General features: G+C 58.0%; 3 protein-coding genes and 1 long non-coding RNA gene across 10 annotated transcripts in view; 2 read left to right on the top strand and 2 right to left on the bottom strand.

The window, feature by feature from the left end:
- TEKT1 (tektin 1) overlaps window positions 1-24,772 on the top strand; it is a 46,356-nt gene extending 21,584 nt beyond the window's left edge. The window contains exon 7 of the mRNA XM_040453540.1: window positions 24,528-24,772. Within this exon, the coding sequence (XP_040309474.1) occupies window positions 24,528-24,701 (174 nt within the window). The 3' untranslated portion in view covers window positions 24,702-24,772. The remainder of the gene's footprint in view (window positions 1-24,527) is intronic.
- Window positions 139-5,147, bottom strand: FBXO39 (F-box protein 39). Of its 6 annotated transcripts, none has more exons than XM_040453541.1 (5): window positions 5,045-5,147; window positions 4,125-4,282; window positions 1,618-2,724; window positions 619-795; window positions 139-436 (listed from the first exon to the last, which is right to left on the bottom strand). In XM_040453541.1, exons 3-5 carry the CDS (start codon window positions 2,641-2,643, stop codon window positions 308-310), a joined length of 1,332 nt encoding a protein of 443 aa, XP_040309475.1. In that variant the 5' UTR covers window positions 2,644-2,724; window positions 4,125-4,282; window positions 5,045-5,147; the 3' UTR covers window positions 139-307. The 6 variants fall into 6 exon arrangements, with proteins under 6 accessions (XP_040309475.1, XP_040309477.1, XP_040309478.1 ...); XM_040453543.1 differs by having other exon boundaries at window positions 5,037-5,125; XM_040453544.1 differs by lacking the exon at window positions 5,045-5,147 and adding an exon at window positions 4,918-5,025.
- Window positions 23,956-25,248, bottom strand: LOC121016091 (uncharacterized). The gene is made up of 2 exons (XR_005784099.1): window positions 24,902-25,248; window positions 23,956-24,718 (listed from the first exon to the last, which is right to left on the bottom strand). It is a non-coding gene; the product is annotated as an uncharacterized LOC121016091 (long non-coding RNA).
- Window positions 25,249-25,390: 142 nt separating this feature from the next.
- SLC13A5 (solute carrier family 13 member 5) overlaps window positions 25,391-27,972 on the top strand; it is a 20,729-nt gene continuing 18,147 nt past the window's right edge. The window contains exon 1 of one of the 2 annotated variants that reach the window (XM_040453534.1): window positions 25,391-25,500. Coding sequence is in view for 1 of the 2 variants with exons in the window: in XM_040453533.1 (XP_040309467.1) it covers window positions 26,325-26,429 (105 nt within the window). In the remaining variant the exon portion in view is untranslated. Of the gene's footprint in view, window positions 25,501-26,250; window positions 26,430-27,972 lie in introns of those variants that run through there. The other variant, XM_040453533.1, reaches the window with a different exon arrangement.

The raw sequence follows: 27,972 nt of genomic DNA, 5'->3' as shown, positions 1-27,972 counted from the left end.
TCTGTTTGCCCCCCGAGGTGTTCTAGGTGTTCTAGGAGTCGGGCGAGGCACTGCTCTGTGTGGCTCCGGGCTCTCAGCTCCCGCCTGAGGCAGGCCATGCAGCCCACGCCCAGGGACCAAGGAGAAGCCAGCCCTGGGTAGTTGGTAAAGATAGCACTTTAAAGGCACATCACCAGCGGCCCCAGCCTTTGTTGGGGCGTCGGATGGGGTGGAACTGGCAACATGGACATGGGGGGGGTGGGAGGGGGGGTTCCGGGTCCTTCTGTGGGAACCGGCGGGGGGCTCCGACGCCCTCGGAGAGTGCTCCCTACATCATGGGGTAAGCGATGACGAAGTAGTTGAGCTCAGAGTCGATGAGTTTCCTGTACTTCCGGTGGATCTCACGCAGCGTCCTGTCCTCGTCGTTGGTCTCGTACCTGTTCGTGTAAATTCGCACCTGCGCAGCACAGAAACACGACACACGCACCGTGACTGCACCAGGCCGGCCCCACGCTGGTCCCATCCTGCGGTGCGCACGGTCAGGCATCGCCGGGCACAGCCCAAAGCCAGCAGCTGGGGAGAGGGGGCTCTGGGCCCCCTCCCGTGCAGGTACCGCCAGAGACAGACCCAGGGCCCCACCTTGAGAGTGCGCAGGGAACACTGCCCTTCCTCCTGGCTCTTCAAGATCCGCTCCACGAACCTGACGTCCAGGAAAGCCCAGATTTTGAAGTAGAACAGCTTCCTGCAGGATGAGACGAGAAAGCACAGTTCCTCGTCCAGGGACTCGTGGTTGTTGTTGAACTCAAACGTCAGTTTCTGGAAAGGCAGCGAAGGGGAGATGGGGTGGGGGGGTGGGTGGTGCAGTGGGCAGAGATGCTGGGACCGGCTGGGTCCTCCCACAACATGCCTGCGGCCCGGCTGTGGGTCAGACGACCACGGTGGCCCCAGGGCCGCAGGTAACAGACGGGGACGTGTGGGTGATTTCACCCAATCTGCAAGAGGCATTTGGAGCTCAGAGCCCGAGGCGCTGGTCCCAGCCCCTCAGCCTCCCGGCCAGGCCACCAGACGGCCCCCCCCCCCCCCCCCCCCCCCCCCATGGAAGGACAGTAACAGGCAGGCTTCAAATGAGTTATCGGCACTTAGAGGCCCTCGTTGGTGGTGGTGGTATTTGTATCAGTTGACCTCAATCGTCCCAGCCTCCCTGGAGGTCCGTGGAGGGACACAATGACCCCGATTTTACAGATGGGGAAGCAGCCAGGGGAGAGGGCCACGCACGCCCCTGGGCTCCTCAGTGACTTGGTGGGTCTGGTCTGGAGTCAGACTCCCGTGTGCTGCCGGGACCCGGTGCCGGGAGGAAGCGGCCTCAGACCCGCCCTCAACCTGGAGAGGCTCTGAGAGGGCACAGAGGGCTTTCCCTGGCGGGTAGCCCACCCAAAAATGCCTCATGCTGCGCGTGCACAGGTGAGCAGTAGCCGTCACCCGCTGTGACGCCGGGGCAGGGGCGGGACGTGGGGGGGGATGCGTAGTCCGGGAACATAGCCCGAGCGTCGGTCTGAGTGGGCACAGGCCCGGCCGGGAGCAGGCAGCAGAGGAGAGGCCTCTGCCCTGGGGGAGCCTCCTGGCCCTCGGCCCCCCTACCTGCAGCGTGTGCCGGAAGGTGGGCAGGAGATCCGTCAGCGTGGGCCTCATGGACCAGTCCGGGTCGCTGAAGTAGCAGCTTCTCAGACTGAGGCCCCGAACGGGGATCTCCTGCAGGAGGACCCGGGCCAGGCGCTCGTGCTTCATGACCCGCTCGAAGAAGAAGTTCACCTTGAGGTTGGAGGCGCGCCTGGCCAGCCTGGCCCAGGACATGCCCCAGATGACCTGGCCGTGGGGGTCGTGGATGTGGCACTTGATGTTTATGGTCCAGAGGGTCCTGGCGTTGTTCTCGCACAGGCCGTCCAGCAGCTCGTCCGAGATGCAGTTGTAGTTGAGGGTCAGGGACACCAGGCTGCGGAACGTGGCCATGGTCTTGCTGAACTGGGGGCTGCTGTAGACGGCCAGGTGGTGGCTGAAGTAGTCCTCGATGTTGAGCTGGGACACCAGGCTCTCGCCCCGTGAGCAGCTCAGGGAGCCGAGCACGGCACAGCCCTGCTCCACGGTCAGCCTGGCCCCTTTCAGGCTGAGGTGATCCAGCTGCCTTCCCGCTTTCTTCAAGAAGCAGCTCAGGCTCTTGATGAGCGAGCCGCGGATGCTGTTCCTCCAGACGGGACGGTCCAGCTCCAGGTGCTGCACGGACAGTGACTTCAGGCGGTTGTTGCTCTTGCCCAGGCAGGACAGGAGGCCTCGCATGGTGACCTGGAACTTCTTGGTGAGCACGGCATTGTAAGGGTTCAGAAACTTGATCTCCAGGTGCTCCAGATAGCGGCCAAATTTCTTCACGTACCAAAGAGCCGACTCGAACTCGGACGCGTGCACCCTGGAGGGTCTCCCGCTGAACGTGATGGTCCTGTACCGCCAGAGGTCAGCCGAGTACATCATCTGGTTCCACTTTCTGCAGACGAGGGCGGCCCGGGACCTGTCCCTGTCTCCCAGCCACCAGAACACGCGACGCAGGCACACGTCGGGCAGGGCGGCCCAGCAGCTCTGGTCTCGGGGCTGGACGGCTTGGCTTTCTTCGTCCATCGAGGAGCCGGGGTGTCCAGAGCAGCCGTGCGGTAGGCAGGGGCTTCCAAACACGAGGAAACAAAAGCGACCGCTCGTCTTCTGTGGGGAGTAAAAAGGAAGCACCGTGACCTGCCGAACAGAAACCAGACCCCCCCTTGAATGAACTCGCAGCCCGGCCGCACGTGCAGCCCTTCCGTGAGGGGTGAGCCTCGCCGTGAAGGTCCGCAGAGACCCGGGCCGTCGGGGTCTCTCGGACACACGCACACCGGGACCCGCGCCCAGCACAGTCCCAGGAGCGAGAAGCCTGGGGACAGGGCTGTTCAGAGGAGGCGGCATCTGGGAGGGCCTTCTCGGTCTGCGTGGGAGCCGCGAGGCAGCCCAGGTCGGCCTGGCGGTGCTGGAGGAGAGCGGACGCACTCTGGGCAGAGGGCCCCGTGGCGCAAAGCCACAGAACTGGGAACGAATGGGATCCGTTCACGTGCGGGGAACTAAAAATTGTCACTTCACTTGTGGGGGCGGGGGTTGGAGCCGGAACAGGGGGGAGGTGCCGGGTCAAGGGGCCCCGGAGCGATGCAGACAGAGGCTGCGTCCTAGGGGCCAAGACTGGAATTCCGACATGCCGGGTCCCCTTCTGGGGATGGGGACCCTGGCAGCTTGGCACCGAATTGCCGATGGGGGTGTTTGCATTCAAAGGGTTAGCGGCACATCAAGGGTCACGGGCAGAGAGCCTCCCATGAGGCCGTTGGGGCCGGGCAAGGGCCAAGGATCCTGCGCCCACAGGTGTTGTCAGTCTGACGTCAGAAAGGACCCTCCAGGGAGGGGGAGGATGAATGGCCAGAGCAGACTTTGGGCTCCGAGCCTGGGGCTAGGGCAGCGGGACAGCGGGGATTATGCGTTCTTTGCAGGACACGGTGACTGGGAACGTAGAAGTGGGGACGACCTGGCAGCCGGGCTGCAGGCGAGACCTCTGCGAAGCTAGGGAGGCCCCGGGAGGGCCCGGCCACCGCCCATCTGGGGTGCTGGGCCCTGGGACTTTCTACAGGAGCCATCTGCTGAAGTTTTCCTGATGGTTTGATTTCCACGTTTCCTTGGCCTGAAACTTCTCCTCTTTCCCTTTCCCTGTCTCTCCCAGAGGCCCCGCTCTTCAAGCTTGCGGCCCTGTGGCCCCAGAACGCTTCTGCTGGCTACTTTACCAAGTGGCCCGAGATTATCCTCACGGCTCACGAAACCGCAGGGCTGGAGGAGCTCTGGGAAGCATGTCTTTACAGATGGAAACTGAGCCCCAGAGGGGTGAGGGCGCCTGCCTGTGGTCACACAGCCCTCAGGAGCCGAGGGACACGTTAATCGCATTTCTCAATGCGGGACGGACACGTGTCTGCGCGTGAGCTCGTGAGCGTCGTTCACTTGCTCTCCATGCCTGTCCCCGGCTGCATCTAGGATCCGCGTGCAACCGTCCTCTGGGGCCCGGCGCCCTCCCCCACCTCCGGATCCAGGCAGACCTGCACGCGGGATTTGGCAGCGGCCTGGCCCCGTCCAGGGTTCCCCTCTCGCCCGTGTCCGTCCCTGACGATGATCCTCGTCCCAGCCTGTCTCCCGCGGGACTCACACACCCCTTGAGACCAGGGACGGCCTCATTCTTGTGAGTCGCACTTGCACACTGAACAAAGGAAGAGAGAGGGTCATCTCTTTGTTCACAGAACTGGGTCCCCAGCGCTTTGCTTGGAGCTAGGCGCGTGAGAGAGGCCAAGCCACTCCCAGAGCTGAGCAAAACCCTTTGCCCTAGCAGTCACTGGGCGCAGGAGCTCTCAGACACGGAACCACGGGGTGGTGTGGGCAGAACCGATCCGCGGGCTGGGAAAGCCAAAAGCCACAGTGGGTACTGGGCACATCCTCCCCTCCTAAACGACCTCGCCAGCCGCAGGCCGCGGAGCTCAGAGGTCGGGTCCTGGTTCCATCAGTTGCTAGGGATGACCTCAGGCAAGTTAATTTTCTCTGTGCCTCAGTCTCCACATCTGAAAACCAGGGATAATAGTGGCGCCTCTGTCTTAGCGGCGGGAGGATTAAATGAGCTGATCCGTGCAGGTGCCTGCCTGGTGCGTATCAGAGGCTATACCGCGTTTGCGCCTGGTTAAGTGGAGGCCAAGGCGCTTCTGGGGGAGGTCCCTGCTGGGCGCGGTGAACACACCCAGTTTGCAGGTGGGGAAACAGAGGTGTTGCAAGTTGGGAAAGTCTCCCAGCGAAGGCCCGCAGAGAGCGGGAAGGGATCGGAACCCACCCCAAGGGCTCACAGACCTGTCCCCCAGGCGGGGAGCTGCCAGCCCGGGAAGAAACCTAAGGAAGCCGCGTCACCCACGGCCCGGAGGTGCCCGAGGACGCCTGTTTCCAGGAGGAGGCGGCAGGGGCCCCATTACCCGCTCACCGCGCCCCGCTCGTTGCCCCCGGTTTGGGCTGCGGGGACCGCAAGCCGCCCGCCTGCTCCCGCGCCGCCTGCGCTCCGACGCCGACTCCGCGCAGGCCTCCGGGACGCGCGCCCTCGCTGGCGATGAGCCTTTGTGACGCGCCCAGGCCTGCGGGCCTCCGCTGTGCCCTGGGCGCGAGGCCCCATCCCGGGGTGGCCAGGGTCCCCGCGGTGCGTGCAGGGGGCCGGACGGCCCCGCCAAGTGTCCCGGAACGCGCGCCGGGGTCTGGGGGGACCTGGTCCGGGGGTCCCGGGAGGGCGGGTTCCGTGCGCAAAGGTGCGTGGGGCGGGGCTGGGGGTCCGTGGGGGGTGGGCTCCGGGAATACGAAGCGGGTAGGTTCAGGCACCAGCGGGGAGGGGGCCGGAGAGAGTACTGGGGGCCGGGTCCGCGGGGTGGAGGAGGTGGGGGGGGGGTGGAGGAGGGGGGGCGGGGTCTGGGCCGTGGATGGGGCTCAGGGTTGGGGAGGGCCAGAGGGCAGAGGGCCGGGGTCACAGAGTCGGAGGCGGAGCGCAGGGTAGGGGCGGGGTCCGGGCGTGTCTGGGGGCTGCGTGCGCGCGACTGAGGGTGGGCTTCCCTCTGCGACGGGGAAGAGGCTGTGCGGGAGCTCGGTGCCCGGCCTGTGGGAGGAGGCGCTGCGCCCTGCCCCCCCCCCTTTCCTTCCCCCAACTCGGAAGTGGTTCCCACCGGAAAGCCTTGGCCCATCTGACTCACCTAAGACAAGGCGTGAGTGGGTGTCTAACGCACCCACTTTCCATGGCCCTCCCCTCCCCGGCCACCCTGGGGTGTCCCTAAAGGCCAGGCAAAAAGGCGGGGGGGGGGGGGGTGTACGATTGCGGGCGGGGGGTGCATGTGGTCCTCTGACACCAGCCTCCCTGCTCTGGTGTGCATCCTGAGCCCCGGCCTGCCCGCGGCAGCCGCATCCTCCCTGCCTCCTTCCGTTTCTGCCTTTACCTGTGCGTTGTCCCTTCCCGCCCTGCCCGCTCCTAGCGCCGCGTCTCTGACCGGGAAGGACCAGTGAGGAATCTCAGGAAAGGTGGACAGGAAAGGGTACTTTCAGTCTCCAGAGACAAGCCTGGGTTCCCCAGGTGCCCAGACTACAGCCCGGATGTCCGATCCAGGTGCCTGATACCTGGGATTCCCAGGCCCAAGAGCCGGGGGCCTCTCTCCTGGTTTCTCTGTGGCTGCTGGCAAACCAGTATCTCCGTTCGAAGGAAAATAGTTAAACCTTTTCTTGTAAGAGGAAAAAACCCAAGAAGAAAATCCTTCCCTTTTCACAAGGAAAGACTGCCAAAGGGGGGGGGGGGTCGCAGGAAGACGGTGTAAAACACAGTCTTCTCCATCTGTGCACCATTTCTGTTCCAGGTTAGCGGGAGGTTCTCATTCGGTTTCCTTTCCGTGAAGCCGGCCGCCAGCATTTCTCCTGAAGAAATGCGTATAGAAAACCTGGTGTGTTTAAAGTGCAAAAGCCAGTTCCTGGGCTATGTCTCCGTGCTGCTGTCCCCGGTCCCCAAAGCACAAACCCTGAGCTGCAGGTGGCACCGAGGAGACACGGAGGAAACTTCTGGGGGCTTGGGACAGGAGGGACAGACTAGGGAAGCCACACTGTGCCCTCTTATGTGGCTGTTAAGAGAGAAGAGCCGCATCATCTGGCCTGGAGACATGTCCTTGGGTGTTTGGGGTCAGAGGGACAAAGCAGTGTTTATAGTGGGACTCCCAGTGTGCGTGTTTATATAATCGGGTTGCCAGATGAGATGTAGGGTTCCCCGTGAAATTTCAGTTTCAGGGCCACATTTTTCTAGTATAACTGCGTCCCATGCAATTATTCTGTAACTGTTTCTGTCCCAAGTAATGCATTTTTACTTGCTGGATCTGGCAACCCCGTGACGTAGGGGTGGGGGAAAGCGTGGAAAGAAAACGCGGATCGTGGGTGGCCAGGGTGTGCGGCCCCAGTACCCCCACCAGCTGTGGAGCTCGCCGCCTTTGCAAAATGGTGCCCTCGTGTGCTCTTAGAAGTAGCTAAAGAAGTTAGAAAGGAACGTTTAGGTCTTTTTTTTTTTTGTAAGGAGCGTGTGTCATATATGAAGAAAAAGAAGGCAAACGGCAGAGTAATGAGTATAGTGAGATAATATATGGGGAATGAGAAACAATTTAAGCCCCACGTGAACTTGTCCGGGTTTGCATGAGCGAAGGGAAAGTGCTCAGAGCATACTGACCAGACTGCCGGTGTGGGTGTCCTAGGGCCCCGGGGCGGGGAGGGGAGGTTGTCAGCTTTCCCCTCGTGTGTGACATTATATCAGCCGGTTACAACCACATCTCGTACTTCTGTGTTTTGAAAAACATCCGATAATGAAAGCTTGTGGTCACCGCTGCTTTTGTCTTTTAAATGAGGCCTCCGGTGTGTAAGCTTCGGATCTCCGTCCACGTGGATTCCACGCTGGACCCTGCCTCCCTTTCCTCGTATAATCCCAGGGCAGCTCCCCGTCGGCTCCGTCTAGCTTCCTTGGCTGATTAACCATTTATAAAGAGCTTCCTGTTGAACCACGTTCACACGATGGTCCAGTAGCTCCAATGCCAACTCTTATTATTACTAGGAAATAATTTAGGATGTAAAAACTTAGCGGCCTCAAACCCCGATCTGCTGGAGGCAAGCCGCGACAGCTTGGATCCCGCCCAGGACTTGTGCTCTCTGGGCCTCCGCTGCCCGCTCCACCACGAGAGCCGGCCCGGCGCCCTCCGCTCCGTTCCCTCCCTCAGCACGCGTGCAGTGCTCGCGGCGTCCGTCCCCGGGCTCGGAGCCGGAGGCACACGCTCAGAGATCCGGCTCAGCCTTCGAAGGCGGCCCAGTCTCCGGGAGCTCACGCGACGAAGCAGGTATCGGGTGCTCTGAGAGACTCCACTTGGGCACGCAGAGAAGGGGCCTGGAGAAGGGCTGGCGGCCGTGTCTGCAAACATCCGGCAGCTCTTGGGTTTTTTGTTTTTTTTTTTAATTTTTTTTTTCAACGTTTATTTATTTTTGGGACAGAGAGAGACAGAGCATGAACAGGGGAGGGGCAGAGAGAGAGGGAGACACAGAATCGGAAACAGGCTCCAGGCTCCGAGCCATCAGCCCAGAGCCTGACGCGGGGCTCAAACTCACGGACCGTGAGATCGTGACCTGGCTGAAGTCGGACGCTTAACCGACTGCGCCACCCAGGCGCCCCACTGGGGGCTTTTAAAACACGGTCCAGATAGTTCACGGCCAGGTAAGGAGAGAACAGAGGCAGGGCCTGGTGTTGATTCAGGGTCACACTGAGAACTGCGCTCGGGCTGTGCCAGGCTGCTCCCACGGTCTTCTGCGGGCGGACACGGGCCGTGCTCACACCGCAAAGGTGGGCTCGCCGTTTGCTTGTTCCCCTTGCCGCTTGCTTGGTTGAATTTTCAGAAAGAGGAAGAGACTCCCTGTTCTCCATCTCTGGACAGACGCCTTTCTCTGCCTTGGAGGTTGGATCCTCAGTGCTTTGACTTGGGAGGGGTGCAGAGAAAATGTCTCACAGACTCTGGGATCCCACACTTACCCTGCAGTTGTGAGTGATGCGGTGAACTACAACAATGGCTTTGGCTTTAACAGTCGGACGACACGATAAACTAGATAACCCCAAAGCTCCCGCTACGTGCATGTAGAAATGCCCGGTGAGACGTGGCAAACATTTAAGCCAACAGCTGACTTTAAAAGAAGGAAACTTTAAAGGTCCACGTCCCAGGAATGAAGGCCTGACCTTTTAAGCACATGCACTTACGGAGGAGACGTGGGTCCCCATGTCATAATAAGGGCTTGGACGAGAGAGAAGTCCTGTCCACACAAAGTTGGTGGTGGTGGGGGGCTGGAAGTAAGCTTCCCCTTCCCCTGCATGGAGCTGGGAGCCCAGAGGCTACACTTGTGGCTAAGAGAGAAGAACCAGTTCAGTGGAAGGGGAACGTGGCATGCCAGCTCGTCTACACTGGGCTGGGATCTGAGCGTGGGGAAGAAACACTCACACTCCTGAAACTTCAGAATCACGGGCGCACGCCATTCGTGTACTTGGGGTTCAGACTTACATTAGCCTCGTGGTCCGGGACGCCCATCATAAGAATTAACATAAAAATTGGGAAGTCTGGCTGAAGCAATCAGAAAAATCCCTCTGGAAGGTACATCAGCTCAAACTAGGTCATTCTTCCAGGTAGAGTCCCACTGAATGGAGGCTCAGGGTTCAGACTCACAAGGAAACACTCTTCCTTGAGTGAGAGTCAGAGGCACAGGCAAGAGCAGGGCTGTTCTCTAGAAACTTCAGAAAATAGAACTGTAGGAGACAGACTGTAAAATAAGCTGATTGGAAAGGATTAAGACAATCAATGTGTCTGAGTGATAAATATTATATCATATTAGCTTTCTACTTTCATATTTGTTTGAAAATTTTTGTAATACCCCTAAAAGGCTTAAGGTAGTAGAGAGACTCTATTGCCATCCAAGCTATCCTTTTCAGACATATAGGGTCTCAAAAATTAGCTTTCTGTGCCTTCTTTCTTAAGAAACTCTTTGAGGATATGCTCTAGCAAAGAAGGGGCAAAACAAGAAAGAGAATGACCTGAACCTGAAATTTGGGAACAGAACTCGACACTGGAGAGGGTGGAAGAAATTCCCAGAATGATAGCTATTCATCAGGTCTGGGGAACACATGCCCCCAAAATGAAATGGACAGAAGACTACTGTGTTTGATTATGCCAAGGAGAAATCTTTCTAATCCAGTAGAAAATTCTAGGAATGATTTATAGTTACCTACGAAGAGAAGAAAATGAAAAGTTGGAGCAATAATCAACTCCAGGAAAAACAAAAAGTTACAGAAGAAAGTAGATATACTCATAATTTGTGTGGTGTCATCATTTATAGTATTTACATGGTCATAGTAATTTAACGTTGAATGCTGATTTAACCAGCATGGGAGAGTGGAGAGAGAGAAGCCTGGCAGTGTGTATAGGATCGGTGGTGTAAGAGAGAGAAATCTGTATCCCTACATCCTTATGGATTAATCGATAATACCTAAAATTGAAAGCAAAAAAAACAGCAGCATAAGAAGGTGCTTGAGAAGTATAGAGATAAATACCAGAAGAAACAGTCCAAAAGGTTGGAAAGCAGAGTATTTGCGTGTGGGGCGAGGGTAGCATTAAGGAGGTAGTGGTGTTTAAGTGGCCACAGTATTAAGTACATTACATGATATGTTGGCACTTGACCAATGGCGTAGAAAAGCGCCTCTGTGTGCGTGTGGATGCTAGTCCGGTGGCACATCCGTGGTGAGTGCCCATGGGTGTCCTCGGGAAGCACTAGACAGCCCCCTTGACCTCAAGAGAGAAGCTCCGGGAGGCTGTGCGGACAGGAAATGGCAGAGTGGAGCTGAAATCGCAGACTTCCAGCCCCAAGTTGGTGTGTGGAGCCTCTGGTCGCCAGTTCGAAGGGGAGGCCTCTGCCACGTCTTGTTCCCCGGCTCACCAAGTATCTCCCGATTCCAACGCAAGACCACATACAGGATGGAGAAAGCCCCAGCGGTGAGGGGAACAGGTACACTGGTGAGTCCGTGCACCGCTGAGCCCGGGACCCGCATGGCTGGGGCTCCCCAAGCTGGGAGCACTGGGGATCTTGTGGAGGGGCATTTCTGGGGGGAGGGGGGAGGCCTGCCATCCTGCAGTTCTCACAGGCTCCCCGGTGATCCTGATGCTGGTCCACGGGCCACACCTCGAAAGGCCAGCACCACGAGGCAGAAGCTCCAAACGCCTGTCAGCGGACGTATAGAGCGTGAGGGGTGGCTGCCCAAAGGCCATAGGACGGATGCCGTACTGAGAGGTGCCACGATGCGGGTGGACCTTGAAAACCTTCTCTGCGAAAGAAGCCGCAAGTCCACATATTCTGTGATTCTGTTCGTACGAAGCATCCAGAACAGGCAAATCCAGAGACAGAAAGTGGATGCGTGGCTGTCAGGGGCTGGGGACGAAGGGGGTGGGGCGCGGCCAAGGAGTAGGGGGTTCCTCTTCGGGGTGATGAAAATGTTCTGGAATAGGCAGTGGTGGTGGTCGCATAACACGGTGAATTTTGTGTGTGTTTTAGCACAAGAGGGAAGGACCTAGGTCGGCCTCGGGTCTCCTTAGTCGCGGTGCTCTCTAGCTCTCTGAGTCGAAGGGTTAGGAGAGGATAAGCAAGGAGGCAAGATCCTCAGAGAGAAGCCTTGCTAAACTTCCCCAGAGGAAAAGTGCTCCGTCTTGCCAACGGGGAGAGTGGCCAGGAAACGCCAATGCCTGAGGAGGTGCCCGTGAGTGCTCCCCGCCTGCCCGTCGATCCCGCCAGTGGCCTCTACAGAGTCCCCTTCTTTGTCAGTGTCCTTGAGGGCAGACAGGGCCAGGAGCTCACAGGCTGACAGACTCTCACGAGGAACAGAAGATGATGAGGCAGGTCCTACTGGGGACCAAGCCGCAACGTCCCCAGGGGACGTTGGGGACCAGGGGCGCAGGGCGGTACGTGCCAAGATGTGGGGCTTGGAGCCACGTCACTTAGCAGCTTGGCGATGGAGGACGCCAGCAGGCCGCCTCCCCGGGAGGCTCTTCCCTCGCTTCTGAATCCCGACAGGCGTGCCTCGTGGACACCGCGCTCTCGGCCAAGTGAAGGGCCGCGGCCGCCGGGCGGGGAGCTCGTCTGTCCATGCTGTTGGTGCAACGGCGTTTGCTCACTTCCTGTCTCTGGGTCACCTTTCGGTGATTCTGGTAATATTTCAAACTTTTCGCTATGATGTTGGCGATGGGATGGGATCTGCAGTGATCGGGACGCGCTAATCGCTCAGAGGATGGCTAGCGTGTTTTAGCAATAAAGTATTTTTACTTGTGCCTCAAAATTGAGACATGATGCTATTGCACACTTTATAGACTCCAGAGTGGTGTGAATGTAACTCATATGCATGGTGGGAAACCGGAAAATTCACGTGACTCCCTCTATTGCAACGCCACCTTTATCGGGATGGTCCACGTGGAACCACGGTGTCCCCGAGGTGCATCTGTAGAGCAAACACGATCGCTGATGAGCATAGAGACAAGAGGGAAGGTCATCATCCCGGCTTCAGACAAACCATGCACGGAGGGGCGAGGTAGCAGGCGTGTGTCCACAGGCAGCAGATTCAGACCCTGAACCCTGGCAGAGCGGCCCGGGCTGGTCTCCCCCAGGACGGCTGCAGGGCCGGGAGGTCTGGGTTCAAATCCTGAGAGTGCACTTAGCTTTTGGGGCCTCTCATTTTGTTGGGACTCCACTGGGGACCTGGGGGGGGGGGTTTAGGGCAGGTGCTCCCAGAAATTGTGCGCAAAGGCGCCTTCGAGTGCGTGTTCCTTTTCCCGAGGAACGGTCAGCATTTTGGGGGGCATCCACAGCCCGACAATTCCTAATGGACGGGGCTGAGTGGCCCAAAGATTTGAGATTCAGAGAAATCAAGTTCCGTTACAAGCAACAGACGTCACACGTGCATAGTTGAATCAACTGAATAGAAGACATTTCTTTGCGCACTACTTGTGGTCTTTCCACAGGAAGGAGGTGTGGGCAGTTAGACAAACCAAAACGTGGGGGCAGCACATCTCATGGCTCAGCGGGAACTTAAAGAATTTGCAGATAATTGCAACTCTGTTAGAAACATTTAGATACTAGGTGCTTCATGTTAAAAACGTTCAGGGCATTTTTCTGTTCCCCAGAATTTGATTCATAAAAAGTCAAGCCCGTGTGTAATTAGCTTCACAATTTATACTCACCTTTTATGGTTTGTAAACACGATTAGGAAATTCCTGAGCCTTGGAGAGGGTTGAACGTGGCCGCGTATCTGTGGAAACACTGTCGTTTATTTCGGCCTCGGGGAGCTTGCATGCGTAACTTCCAATGGCAGCTTTTTGCTACAACTTGCAGACATTCTCCCTCATCTGGAATCAAACAGGGTTCTCTGGGGGGCACCGCTGGGTTCTAATGACCGACCGCCCTTGGTCAGCCGGGCTCGGGGCTCTTGGCGCTGGATGCAAGGGCATGACCTCCCAATCTTGTCCACACGGGGGGGGGGCATCGCTCGGCGAACCTGCAGAAAACCACTGATGCGCCCGACCCCAGAGAGTGGGACATCCCTGGTCTGGCATGTGGCCCGGGCTGTGGAGGCTGAGAGAGGTCCCGGGGGATTCTAAGGTGCGGTGATGCGGCGTGCCGCGGGTGTAGGAGGGAAGGCTGGCTCTGAGTCCCAGGGCCGGGGCTCCGAGCTGAGCCTTGGCCTCCGGCCTTTCCATCAGAGCAAGAAGAAGACGGGAGCGGATGAGCTCGCCGACATGTCTGGAGGTGCAGGTGCACAGGGTGGGGACAGACACCTGGAGCTCGTAGAAGAAAGTTGGGCTGCGTTGCTGCAGAGGAGAGAGGGGCAGAGGGCAGAGGTCCCCGTCACCACCCTGGCCCTGGATGAACTCGTCAGACGGAGGGGACCCGGCCCCAGGAGTGAGGCTGGGCAGGGGGCCGGGGGGCCGGGATGCCGTGGGCGAGCGTGCGGGGCGGCCCCCCCCCCCCAGGTGCCGGTAAGCTTCACCTGGAAGAGAAGGGTTGACGGTCTGCGGGACGGGGGCCTCGGGGTTGCGGGGACAGGACATGAGGCCACACACGTGCCCCCACGCTCACGTGAGAGACCCCTCCTAGTGCGTACCCCTGGGGTCTCAGAGCCTTCCCCAGCCCGGAGCAGCCGTGCTAACGGAGGGTTGCAAACCACCGTACTGAGGGAAAGGCCCGGATCGGACTCCGGTCTCCTGCCTGCCTCTTAAATTCAGGCACCGAACCAGAGACCCCATGGTGGGCTCTCCAGGCTTATGCCAAGCATCTTGCAGGCACTGTCTCGTTTCGTCGCCCAGCTGGTCTGGTGTAAGCGTTAACAGCCCCATTTTGCAGCTCTAGAAACGGAGGCACAGGGAGGTTATGTAATTTGCCCAAGGTCACACGGCGAGTGTCGGAGCTGGGTTCAAACAAGGTTGGTGCGACTCCAGGACTTGGGCGCCCGAGCAAGTCACAGCCCACCTTGTTGGACACGTGGGCAGGGGGCGCCGGGCCAGGAGAGACCCGGGTCAGCCTCCCGGTTCCTTCCTCGATCCCGACGACCTTTGCTGCCCTCCCTTGTCCGTCTCCTGGAGCTCTGGTGAGTATTGACCGTAATGAAAAAAATGAGACGTCACAGGGTGTCCTGTCTCCCGTGGGGACCCCCGCGACGGAGGGGTGGCTGAGACCCAAAAGAGGGCACGTGGTGAGGCCTCCCGGTGGGAGAGGGGTGAACTGGAAGTGACCCCGAGCTTTCTCGTCCACATCCTACTTTTCTTCCAAGATGCTTCCTCTTTCCAGACTGTCCCGCCCCGCTCCCCCCCTTCCCCTGCGGACGACTCCTATGTTACCACTGGTCGGGGCCGCCCTCCTTTGCCCCGGCTGTAGTTAGCTGCTGGTCTGTCTGCACGAGTGATTGGAGAGTCAAGGCCTCTCCCGTGCGGCTTTCTGATCGGTCGCCTTCCGCCAGAGGGACCCGCGTGTGGCGCCCAGGTGCCTGTGGCGGGAGGTCGGGCGCTGGCCGGCCTGAACGGGCGTGAAGGGTGCGCGTCTGAGTCAACTAGAGCGGAAGTTAGAAGCCCCTCCCAGACCCCGAGGGCTCTCCAAGCAGCAGGACGGCCGTGGTCCTTTGATTTTAAACATAGCTCATGACTATGTCACTAACGCACCAACATGCTTCCACTGAAAAAAAATTAGAATATTACAGACAAAGCAAGAATTCTTTCTGACCGCCGGCCCGCTGCAGAGCCACCGCTGAGCGGGTGAGTGGGCGCGTTCTGGCTGGCACCGAAGCCTGTCCCCATTCCCACCACGACGTGAGCGGGTCCGCGGGCTCGCATGACTTCATCGTTCAGCCAGCCGGCCCTGGCTGGCCACCAAGCCTCCCCAACCTCGTCCCGTAAAACACTAGATGCAAAACGCCCCGCGTGAGCTTGGGACTCCTCTCCAGGCCACTGTGGCCGCCCGCTTGGCGGCTGTCCAGCCGTGGGACGGGAGGGGTCCGGGCTGCCACGGGAGCCCCGCCCCTGACCTGAGTCGTGCCGATGTCCCCTTCCGCGGGGAGGAGGGCACGGGGGCAGTGGGCTGGACCAGGTAGCGGGATCACGGCGCTCGCCTCCGCGCGTGGACTTGAGGGCAAGTGAGAGACTGTGTGTGAGGGGGGTCTGGGGCCACGGGAGGCAGGAGGGAAAATCACAACAGGAAGACTTCAGTCGTCGGCCTCGAGAACCATCTCGGGCGTTATTCTTCCGGGACCGCTACGCTAAGGGGAATGATGTAACGGCGGAGGCATTTCGCTTCCCAGACGGAAATTACACGGTGTGATTGCGCCTGCCCCGCGGTGGTGCCTTTGGGAGGATCCTGTGGTCAGAAGGGCCCCGGGCCCCGCGAGACGCGATGGTGGAGGCTGCTGTCTGCCGGAGGGCAGTGTGTGGGGGTGGGAGTTTCTTTTTCAGACCGCGTGCAATTGCACGAAATGACCGGTCTCTGGATGGAATTCAAGCCCCGGAATCTCGGTGTTTGTGTTTGGGGCTGACCCCGGGGCCCCGATGGGCAGCGGAGTCCGGGGGTGCCCTCCTGGTTCCTGCTCGGCCGGCAGGCGCGGGAGGGGAACCTTGTCATTAGGCCCCTGGCGAGAAGCCACGGCTCCAGGACTCCGTGTGTGCCCTGGTCCCCGGTACTCTCCTGCCCTTCGTCTGTCTGAGGTCTCTCTTCACACACTGGTGACAGCACCTGCTGCACCCTCCCCGGCCCCCCCCCCCCCCCCCCGCAGACACGCCTCTCCTTGTCCCCAGACGGGCATTTTCCCGGGGCCCTGAGGGGCACTTCAGGGTCGGTGTTCGGGGGCCTCCGGTCTCACTGACACAACGGCCGCCTTCGCTGCTGCCAAACGCCGTGTCGGGGGACACGGGACAAATGACCACGCACGTCGAGTCTGTTCCTGTCACTCGTCTGGGGCGGAAGAGAAAAAATTCAGACCCAGGCATCTCTTTACTATCAGTAAAGAGCCAATATGTGCGTGTCGTCGGAAAAGTAAGGCGGGGTAGCAGGCGGAGGCGGTGGGAAATGACCTTACAAGGCAGGAGGCACAGTCGGGGTTGAATTATTTCCTTATCCTGCTTTGTTTCACGGGATACAGTAGAGAGGGGCTAGGCTCCTGAATTTTCCACTTTCTTTCATTGATTAATTAATTTGACAGCCAAAAGGCCTTTAAACACCTGGCTCGGGGGCTGTGCGCTCAGAGCGCCCGCAGGCCAGAGGGGTAAAGCCCAAAGCGAAGGAATGCACGTGAACTTTGTAAATGCCGAGAAATCATCTCACCAGGGAGGTGAGCAGGGATGCTGGAGGCGGTCAGGTCTGGCTGCCCTCGTGCGGAGGTGAGGCCTGAGAGTGTGTGCGCGTGTGCGTGTGCATGCTGTGAATAGATCCGGAGAGATTTTTGAAAAGATGCTTTCAGGAACAAGAAGAGAACGCAAAACAAAAGACTATTGTTAATTGGAAATGAACAATGTGATGGTGGAAAAAAAAAAAAACAAAAAAAAAAACAACAACCCAGCTCAATAGGAATCTTGGAAGGTGAAGTTGAGGGAAACAGAAAGGAAGACACAATCAAAGAAATAATTTAACAAAAATCTCCAGAACAAAAGGACGTCAGTTTGCTAAGCTTAACACACACACAAAACTAAACATTCGATTCGAAAATCTCAGAACCCTGGGGACAAGCCTGTCAATTTCCAGAGAGGAAAATACAGCAGGTTCCCTTAAAACTAACCCAGAGCAAGAATGGACTTAGAGTTTTGATAAAAACACTGGATGTTGAAAGACAGAGGAGAAAATTCTCTCGCATTTCTGAGGGAAAGCGGTTTTCAGCATAGAGTTCTTCACTCGGCCACACTGCTCATTGAGGAGGGGTGTCGTGTGAGGACATCTCCGGTGCTGGGGCTCCTGGCTCAGTGGGTTCAGCGTCCGACTTCGGCTCAGGTCACAGTTCGTGGGTTTGAGCCCCGCATCGGGCTCTGTGCTCACAGCTCAGAGCCTGGAGCCTGCTTCGGATTCTATGTCTCTCTCTCTCTCTCTCTCTCTCTGCCTCTCCTCTGTCTCTCAAAAATAAATAAACATTAAAAAAAATTTTTTTAGGGGCACCTGGGTGACTCCGTCGGCTAAGCATCCAACTTTGGCTCAGGTCATGATCTCGTGGCTCGTGGGTTCAAGCCCCACGTCGGGCTCTGTGCCGACAGCTCGGAGCCTGGAGCCTGCTTTGGATTCTGTGTCTCCCTCTCTCTCTGCCCCTCCTCTGCTCAGGCTCTCATTCTCTCTCTCTCTCAAAAATAAAAGGGTAAAGAAAAGACGTTTTTGCTGCTTTGTGGGACTGATTTTACACTGAGTTATTTGGGGCATGTACGTGTTCATCTGCAGGCATATGCTTTTCCCCTTACGAACCGTCCTTGCCTGGATTTGGTGTTAAAGTTGTCACAATATGCGCCTATTTGTAAACGACACTGCCACCCGCCAGCACCCCCCCCCCCAGCCCCCAAAGCTGGAAAGCTGAAAGTCACACTGGCTTTTCCCTCTCCCTCCCTCCTCCTTCAGCCAGGCTTTGTTGAGCACCTACTCTGTGTGAGGCAGGGGTGAACAGGGCAGTGGACACATTCTTGCTCCCTCAGCTCGTGTTCTAGTCGGGGACGGACCCGATCAAAAGCTGTAGGGGGAGGTGAAGGGGCTGCGAACTGTGCCTGGAGACGCCGTTGATGCGGGCGGACGGGAAAGGCCTTCTCACCTGGCGGCGGGAATCAGAGGTGGGGAGGCAGCGAGGGGCACGTCCTGTGGGTAGGCGCCTGGAAGGTTCTCCAGGACGAAGGGCCGGCATCTGCAAAGACCCCACGGCGGGAGCAGGTGCGGTCCGGTGGGGTGAGCAGCTGGAATGGAGCAGGCTCGCGGAGGGGACGCACGTGCTGGGATGCCAGGCCGCACGACACCTTGACCACTTCCGGTTGAGGCCACGGTGAGCGAGGTGGAACGTTAACGAGGGTTTTCATCAGAGAGGAGAGGTGGCTGAGGTCATCTGGGGGCTGTGCTGCGGACGCACAGGAGAGGCAGCGGGGAAGCAGGGAGGCTGTGGGCTGGGCTGGGGCGGTCCCCGTGGAGGTGAGGACAGGGAGGCGTTCGGCTACGCTGGGGACCCCATTCCCAGGTTGGGGAACAGCCAGAACAGCACGGGTGCTGGGGGGGGAGCTCTGCCCGCACGGGGACAGTTTAGGTGCCGGGCGTGTGTAGGGGTTCAAGGGGAGCCAGCAGGTAGGTGGCTGGAGACGCAAGTCTGTTCCGGAGGAGGCCCGGGGTGGCCTGGAGATGCACCCACGTCATAGAGGTGACAGTGAGCCAGCCCACTGACCGAGTGGGGAAGGAACTCAGCCCCGGGATTCTCGAATGTTCAGAGCTTTACAAGACATAGCAGCAGGGCCCAGGGATGAGCCACCAGGGTGGGAGGGACCAGAGAGTGGGGGCCCCTGGGCTGGAGGGGAGGGGCCGCGGGGGAGGAGAGCTCGGTCGTGGGGGGCCCCGGGGCTGGAGGGGAGGGGCGGTGGGAGGGAGAGCTCAGTCGTGGGGGGGCCCCCGAGCTGGAGGGAGGGGTGGTGGAAGGGAGAGCTCGGTCGTGGGGGGCCCCGGGGCTGGAGGGGAGGGTCCGCGGGAGAGAGAGCTCCGTCGTGGGGGAGTCCCGGGGCTGGAGGGGAGGGGCCGCGGGGGGGGGGGCGGGGAGAGCTCGGTCGTGTCAGGTGCTGCCAGGAGCAAGTCCAGCGCAGACCCTATGGGGTCACTAGAACCAGCGAGGTGGGGACACTGGTCAGTTTGTCCCAGTGTAGTTATGGCAACAGAAGCCACATTGGCCTGGATTTAAGGGTGGGAGGAGAGGTTGGGGGCCGCGGGTGTAGACCAGTGGTTCTAGTTCTGTGTTCCTGGGAGGCAGGAGTGTAGCGGTCAGTCTGGGAAGGTGGAGAAAAGCAGGTGTAAGGGGGGAGCAGGGGGAGAGGCCTTGCAGGGACAGGGATGGTGCTGAGCCCCCTGTGGAGGGTCTGTCAGTGGGGAGAGGACGTCGTGGGTGCTGTCCCTCCATGCCCATGACCCAGGTCTCACTCGGGATTCCGAACAATTTTCTTTGTTACAGCAAACCCCGCACAAGGGGTGCCCGGGTGTCCCGGTCAGTTAAGCGTCCGGCTTCAGCTCAGGTCATGATCTCACAGTTTGTGGGTTCCTGCCCCGCGTCGGGCTCTGGACTGACGGCTTGGAGCCTGGGGCCTGCTCCGGATTCTGTGTCTCCCTCTCTCTGCCCCTCCTCCTCTCTCTCTCTCTCTCTCTCTCAAAAATAAATAAACATTAAAAAAATTTTTTAAGGGCGCCTGGATGGCTCAGTCGGTTGAGCCTCTGACTTCGGCTCAGGTCATGATCTCACGGTTCGTGAGTTCGAGCCCCGCGTCGGATTCTGTGTCTCCCTCTCTCTCTGACCCTCCCCCGCCCGTGCTCTGTCTGCCTCTGTCTCAAAAATAAATAAACATTAAAAAAACATTTTTTTTTTAATGTTTAAAAGAAAACGCTGCACAACGCGATTTTGTCACTTAATTCAGCAGAAGAGACCGCTATCTGGCGTCTTTAACAACAAAATGCAATGTGCCATAAAAGCACACGTTCCGGCCATGGAAACCAAGGCTTTCCTCCTCCCCATCGATGGACGGACCTGACAGAGAGGAGAAGAAAAGGACTCACGAAGAGAATTCCATGGCATTCAGCGCGAAGGGATCTGAATAATTAGGGCAAAGTGGAAATTTTGAGACGTCCGGGAGCCCAGAGGGGTCCGCGTGCCAGCCCGTCAAGCCAGCGTCACTCGTTCACGACACGAAACTTTGGACCCGGCACCGACCTGGAAGGGGGATCAAAGTGCACATTCTACCCGGGATGTCACTGATGGACACAGCGATAAAAGCAAAACAAAACTCACCTCGCTCCAAAACACACGGTTCGGCCGCTCTCCGCCCCCGGGGCTCTGGGGTGCGGGGCGGCTCAGCTTTCAGTTATTTCGTCCGAAAGGCTGTTTCCTCTCTCTTACGCCTGGAGCCTCACTCCTGCCGTTCTGGTGCTCCGTGTGTGTGTGCAGGCCCCTCCGAAAACGTCACACACGCTCACTTTGCCACGCTCAAAATACGCGAGGAAGCGCGGGGACCACACGGCGGACACCCCTGTGTCCCCCGCGAGGTAATAAAACGTTTCCGACACAGTGGGGGCCCCGCTCCGAACGGCGGCCGCCTCCCCAGCGGGTTAAGACTAGAGCCAACGTGATGTTTATTTGTATCGTCTTTTCCTACGTCTGTCTGTAGCCCAGAGCAAACCCACAGCACGACATGGCACGTTTTCAGCCTAAAAGGCTATCACGCGGTGAGACTGTGTCCGTCAGCACAACAAGGATAGAGAATGTCCAGTCACCGCGGAGACTCCCCCCCCCAGTCACCTGCTTGGAGCCACGTGCTCCCCAACCCTGCTCCCCGGGAGCCGCTGGTCCGTTCTCCCTCTTAACTTCTTTACTTGCAGAATGTCAGATAAACGGAGTGATGCGGCACGGGGCCCTTTGAGACGGGCTTGTTCACTCAGCAGGATCCCCGTGAGATCCATCCGGATACGTTCTTTCTCCCGGCTGAATGGTATTTCGCCGCACGGCCGGCTGGCTGTTTACACCCTCACCCGTGGAGGGACGCGGGGATGTTGCTGGCTTGGGGCCGTCATTAACGACATTGCTACGAACATTGACACTCAGGCTGATGTGTGAACGTGCTGGCTCTTCTCCAGGGTGATGCATGTTTGACTTTATAAGCCAGACTGTTTCTACGTCTAGGCTGCCATAAACTCCCAGCAATAGTGTGGGAGAGACCCAGGCGCGACGTGCCCTCGCCAGCACCGGGCCAGAACCTTTTTTTAAATTCTCATTTCAGGGGCGCCTGGGTGGCGCAGTCGGTTAAGCGTCCGACTTCAGCCAGGTCACGATCTCGCGGCGCGTGAGTTCGAGCCCCGCGTCGGGCTCTGTGCTGACCGCTCAGAGCCTGGAGCCTGTTTCCGATTCCGTGTCTCCCTCTCTCTCTGCTCCTCGCCCGTTCATGCTCTGTCTCTCTCTGTCCCAAAAATAAATAAACGTTGAAAAAAAAAAATTAAAAAAAAAAAAAAAAAGACAAACGTAATCGAAAGCCAACGTTTTTTATCTTTGCCACAGACAAGTGGATTTGAAAGCACATGGGGCCAATAGATGACATCCACCCTGTGCTTTCACATTTTTTTAAATGTTTATTTATCTTTGAGAGAGCAAGACAGAGCACAAGCGGGGGAGGGGCAGAGAGAGAGGGAGACACAGAATGTGAGACAGGCTCCGGGCTCTTAGCCGTCAGCACAGAGCCCAGCGCGGGGCTCGAACCCACTGACCGCGAGATCATGACCTGAGATGAAGTCAGTTGCTTAACGGGCTGAGCCAGCCAGGCGTCCTCAGCTCTAAATATTTTTAAGACAATCCTAGTCTTGGCCCCCAGTGATGCTGGTCTGTATGAGTGTCCAGAGCCGCGACGGCCTGTGAAGATGTTACGCTTGCCTTACGTTCTCATCATCACTCAGCTCTTCTCCTAGAACATCGATAGGTGTGCTTTCGGAGGCTGTTTTGCAAAGCCGTTTTGCTCGAGAGATGGTTTCGTAAATGAACAAGTGTGCTGGGGAGGCGGCCTGCAGGGCTCAGCATGAACAGCGTTCTGTAAATTCTGAGGTGGTTGCACCTGGGTTTATGGGATTGAAAAGCCGTTACTACATTTGTGTAATTTCTAGAGTCTGATTCTGGCCGTCGCATCCGCCGCCTCACGGTATCTAAGGGAATTCTCATCTCTGTTTTCATCGACATCCCCATGTCGATGTCTTAGAAATTCACCCATAGGCTGGTACATTGTCAAAAATTTAAATTGCACACGAAGCCCATTATGTCTTACCAGAAAGTAGTAACTGCAAATTGAAACTGAGGTCAAATTGATATACCTCAGTTTTTAAAAAAATGTTGATTTATTTATTTTGAGAGAGAGGGGGGCGGGGGGGGCGCAGGGAGAGAGGGAGAGAGAGAATCCCAGGCAGGTTCCGGGCTGTCAGCACAGAGCCCGACGTGGGGCTCCATCTCAAGGACCATGAGATCATGACCTGAGCCAAAATCAAGAGTCAGACGCTTAACAGACTGACTGAGCCCCCCAGGTGCCCCACTGCCTTGGTGTTAAGATTAAAATTCTATTAGGGGTGCCTGGGGGGGCTCAGTCGGTTGAGCGTCCAACTTCGGCTCAGGTCACGATCTCGCAGTTTTTGGATTCGAGCCCCGCGTCAGGCTCTGTGCTGACAGCTCGGAGCCTGGAGCCTGCTTCCGATTCTGGGTCTCCCTCTCTCTCTGCTCCTCCCCCGCTCATGCTAGGTCTCTCTCTCTCTCTCTCCTTCAAAAAAAAAAAAACAAAAAAAACATTAAAAGGATTAAAATTCTATTAAGTTATTCAGATGGGGATAAAAGTTGCATTACACAATTACAGATGATATATCATTATGACCAAATATTCCAAAATAATTTTAGTTTTGTGTATATCAGTAAAAACGTATTTTTAGTTAGGGAACTATTTATTTTTATCTTCAAGAAATATATCCTAATGTTTGAATCCATATCTTGAGGAACATCATTTTTATTTATTTTTATTTTTTATTAAAAAAAATTTTTTTTAACGTTTATTTATTTTTGAGACAGAGAGACAGAGCATGAACGGGGGAGGGTCAGAGAGAGAGGGAGACATAGAATCTGAAACAGGCTCCAGGCTCTGAGCGGTCAGCACAGAGCCCGACGCGGGGCTCGAACTCACGGACCGCGAGATCATGACCTGAGCCGAAGTCGGCCGCTAAACCGACTGAGCCACCCAGGCGCCCCGAGGAACATCATTTTTAAAAAGCCCCAAGGGGAAACAATGCAGAACAGATCCTGAGGGGGTAGGTTACTCCAAGTAGCCACATTGAGACATGACGTTTGACACCTAATATAGTTAATCCATTTTTCGGTAAGTTACCAATACAAGCTATAAATTGATACACTCCTTTTCATTACTTCATTTATCATCATGCGATGTTAACAGGCTAAAATTATAAGCTTTTTTGGGGGCTCCTGGGTGGCTAGGTCGGTTAAGCATCCGACTTCGGCTCAGGTCGTGATCTCACGGTTCGTGAGTTCGAGCCCCGTGTCGGGCTCTGTGCTGACAGCTCGGAGCCTGGAGCCTGCTTCGGATTCCATGTCTCCCTCTCTCTCTCTGCCCCTCCCCTGCTCGCACTCTGTCTCTCTCCCTCTCTCTCAAAAATAAATACATTAAAAAAAATCTTTTTTAAGCTTTAAGCTTTTTGTAAGTGGGAGTTTGATAAAAAAACAACAGAGGGGCGCCTGGGTGGCGCAGTCGGTTAGGCGTCCGACTTCAGCCAGGTCACGATCTCGCGGTCCGTGAGTTCGAGCCCCGCGTTGGGCTCTGGGCTGATGGCTCAGAGCCTGTTTCCGATTCTGTGTCTCCCTCTCTCTCTGCCCCTCCCCCGTTCATGCTCTGTCTCTCTCTGTCCCAAAAATAAATAAAAAAACGTTGAAAAAAAATTAAAAAAAAAACAACAACAGAGTTTTCTGTTGGTAAATATATTTGCATTCGAAAATCGAACCTTTATGTTCAGCTTTTGGAAATAACTAAATAAAACTCATGAATACAAAAATGGGAAATAAGTTCATCAATTTATTAGATATTACCATCATGCTGTTCCTACGTGGTCAACATGTTTAGCGAAAGACAAATATCCCTGCTGCTAAAAACTAATTAGTCTAACAGCTGCCAGTGGGCACTGAATATCCATCAATCTGCCTTGTCCGTCAAGGTTCCATATGAGCGTGCACGGTCCGTTTCTAGGCTCTTTAATCTGGTGACCTACTTTTTCTGTCCCTATGTCAGTAGTGAGCGATGGCACCGATTACTATGACTTCGTAAGCCTTGAACTCTGATAGGGCAATTTCCTTCCGTTACTCCCCGCAAACTTCTGAATTCTAGACCGCTTGTGAGACGAAGACTCCGTGGGGGTTTAACGGGAATCGAATGGGAATTGTTGATTGACTTGAGAGATGCGTGTCTCTTTACGGTGTTTGGTCTTCCCGTCCACGAATTGATATAATCCCGCCATCCACGTGGTTTATTTTCTCGTCGCAGTACTTACGTTCTAGGACTAAATTTCTAAAGTTTTTTTTTTTCTCAACAACTTTGTTATTTTTTCATTCACTGATGGATTCTGACCAGCCTCCACTGCTGCCTGGCAAATCTTACTCAGCTCCGAGGTCTCAGCCCAAATGTCACCGCCTCCGTGAAGTCTTCCCCCATCGCTGCTGCAACTCAGAGCATTTTTCGGATACTGGTAAGAGCAAATCTTTCCCGACTGCTTCTCGGATGCCAGAGATCGTGTTAGCTCTCTGAGCGTTGACTCCTGCAACCTTCAAGGCAACTTTTTGGCATCAGTTGGTGTTACTACCCCCATTTAAGAAAAAATGAGCTTCATGTGATTTAAGAAAAAATGAGCTTCATGTGATAAGGCCGGGACACAGATCCAGGCAGCACGGCTCCGGGGTCCACCTCTACCCGGGTTGTGCCCCCTGGAAAGCCGTTGTATTACCTACTGAAATGGTTTCCTTGTCTCATTCACATGTCCCGGAGCAAAGGCTCTGAGAGAGTGCACCGCACCAGCCACGTAGAAGGTGCTGGCTGGCAGACGGTGAGGAATAAAGCAGACATTAAAGAAAGTCCACGCCAGTAAACATAAAGGTACAGATTGTGGTGAGTGTGCAGGGTGTGGGGGTAGAGGGTTGGGGGTGGGGAAGGCAAGGGGGGAAATTCTGAGAAGGACAAAGCAGGAGGGTGCTGGCAGGAGGCTCGCAGAGGCAGGAGGGGTCTGGGGGACCTCCTTAGGTGGGGGTCACGGGAAAAGTCGCCGGCCTGATTTAGGATGTGTTGTTTTAGGTCCTGCTGTGCGTCCAGGCGGGAAAGGTTGGAAATGCGATGCGGGGCTCCAGCACCAGGGCGGGATGAGACCCGGCCTGACCACTAAGGGGCAGGCTGGGGTTCAAACCCAGGCTGGGTGCGACTCACCAACAGAAAGCTGCAGGATGAGACCAGCCTGCGGAGGAGAAGGGAGGGAAGGAGGCAGTGAGGAGGCCGTATTGTCTGCACCTTGGTCTCCAGCGCCCCAGCCAGGGGCCCAGCACACAACGGGTGCTGAGTAAGTGTTTTCAGGAGAGAGAATGTTCGAAGGGCCCTTCCACCGGAGACCCCCTGCCCCGCCGGCCGCCGTCCCTTCTGTAACTTGGCAACAGCAGCCTGGGTCAGGCGGGAGCCGAAGGCGGCTGGTGTCCGCTGGAGGGCGAAAGGCGCTCGGCCCTCGGGGACCTCAGCGCGGCCTCCTCGGCGATGGCTGCAGAGCGCGGGATGCGCTGGGTCGGGGAGGGCGCGCGGAGGGGGGGAGGGGTCCTGAGCCCAGCGCAGCGCGGACGCGGCCGGGAGGCCGGGGTGACCTGCGGGCGCAAGGCCGGCGGCGAGGAGGGCGCGGGGACGTCTCCGCCAGAGACCCTTCTGGAGTGCGGGAGGCGGGGGCGGGAGTAACCGGCAAAGGAGGGAGCGGCCGGGGCGTCAGTTCCGAGGGACCCAGGGGCTCGCGAGGACTTTCCGTCTGGGAGCCCCGCGGAGACCAGGAGGCTGCAGGTGGCTCTGGGGACGGGGGCTCACGCCAAAGCCGGCACCACGAACGACCTATCGCCCCTGGTCGGCAGCCCCGCGCGCGCCTCTGTCCTGGGCGGCGCAGGCAACGCTTGGAGAGCCGGCGGGTGCTCGGGCCCAGGACGCTCCCGGGCGGGGTTGGCGGAGTTGGGGGCCGGCGCGCCCCACCGACCCCGCGCGGTGGCCCCGCCCCTGGGGCCGCGGGGAGGCCCCGCCACGGGGGCGGGGTTGGCACTGCCCCCCCTCCCCTTCCCGCTGCGGCCCCCCTTCTTAAGCCCTCGGGTCGCTGGCTGCCGTCACTCGCCTCTCCCGCCGCCTCCCTCCTGCGTTATGGCCTCGGCGGCGCGCACCTATGTCTCCAGGTTCAAGTCCTTCGTGATCTTGTTCCTCACCCCGCTCCTGCTGCTGCCGCTCGTCATTCTGATGCCCGCCAAGGTCAGTTGCGTCTCCCCGCGGCCCCGCCGACCCCCTGCGCGGGCCGCGGGCACCGACCCGGGAGCACAGAGCTGGAGCGCGGGGATCCCCCGGCGCGCACTCTGGCGGGAGCTCCGGGGGCCAGATGGGAGGTGCCCACAAACAATGTCAAGGGGCACGGAGACCCCAGGGCGCAGAAACCCGCAAGCTAGCTGGGATCCTGCCACACAGGCTGTCCATGGGCTCAGCCCCTGGCTCGGAATCTCCCTCCACTTCACCCTCAAGTGTCGCCCGCACCCACGGGGAGCCTGGGCGCTTGTGTACCCCCACCCCCTCTTAGCAAGTGAGGAATTCGCAGCTGTGGGGGGCTCCCGAGGCCAGTCAGGGACGCTCGCAAAATGATCACCCCCGAGAGGATCCCGAAGGGCTCTTTTTGCCTCTCCCTGGCCCTTCTCTGAGCCTCAGTTTCCCTCTCAGTGATGCACATTTCTTCCCTGCTCCGAGGCCGGGAAGCTGCCGGCTGAGAGGCTGGTCAGAGTTGGCCTGCGGCTCCGGGCAGGAGGCGGGCGCGTTCCCAGGCTCACGCCTTGGGTGGCACGACCCAGGGCTTCGGGGAAGCCGCGGCCCTTACCCGGCTGCCTGGCGCTCAGGGAGGGAGGCCTGGATGAATGGCCTTGGCCGCAGGGCGGGGGCGGGCCGGGAGCCCTGGCCGCTGGGCCGTGGAAGCCCGTTTGGCAGAGGCCCGAAGCCCTTTGAAGCCTTTTGTGGCTGCTGGCTGCTCCTTCCTCTGTCCCTCTTTGAGCGCCTTCGCTCTGAGCCCAGACAGGAAACCTCCGGTTCCCCACCCCCACCAGGGGGCAGGTTCCGGGGAACAGAGGAGCTCTTTAGGGGGTGCCCCCGGGGGCCAAGGAGGTAGGGGGGCTGGGCTGGGAGTTCGGGGAGCCCACCTGCGACAGATTTCACTTCCACCACCGCCTTCTCTGTGCGACTTTACCCAAGAGCCCGCACTTTCTGGGCCTCGGTTTTCTCATCTCTACAGTGGGCGAGGAGGTGTGCTTCTGACGCTTTCGGACTTTGGGCACCAAAAGCGGACGATGCCAGTTCCTAGGATGGGGGAGGGACGCCGGAAGGACCCTTGGGTGGGCTGCGCGTGACCCTGGACCGGCCAAGGGCCTCAGATCCAACCATGGGGGGCCCTTCAGTGCCGCACCAGCTGCAAGAAGCCGTATTTTCTCGTAGACGGCGAGGGAGCCAGGCAGGAAAGCTGGCCTTTCCTCTGTGCTGGCAGGGAGTGAAGTTCCTGGGAGGGTGACAGCAGCTTGGCTGACCTTCCTGCTCAGAGAGAGCGTGGCTGAGACCCCCCCCCCCCCCCCCCCCCCCCCCCGCCACACACACCTCTACACGCCGGCATGAGCACACACAGGGGGGTCCTGATGGGACCCTCAACTCGGGGTGTGTATGCACATCAGCCACCCGCCCTGGGAGTGAGGATCAGGCGAGGAAGGGGAGACCCTTGTGAGAGGCGTCCTACAGGCAGCCTTCCGTGCTGTGGGGGGGGGGGGGG

The sequence above is a fragment of the Herpailurus yagouaroundi genome, unplaced genomic scaffold (assembly GCF_014898765.1).
Source record: "Herpailurus yagouaroundi ecotype Mexico unplaced genomic scaffold, PumYag 208, whole genome shotgun sequence".
Taxonomy (NCBI): Eukaryota; Metazoa; Chordata; class Mammalia; order Carnivora; family Felidae; genus Herpailurus; species Herpailurus yagouaroundi.
This window is presented reverse-complemented; position numbering and strand designations above follow the sequence as displayed.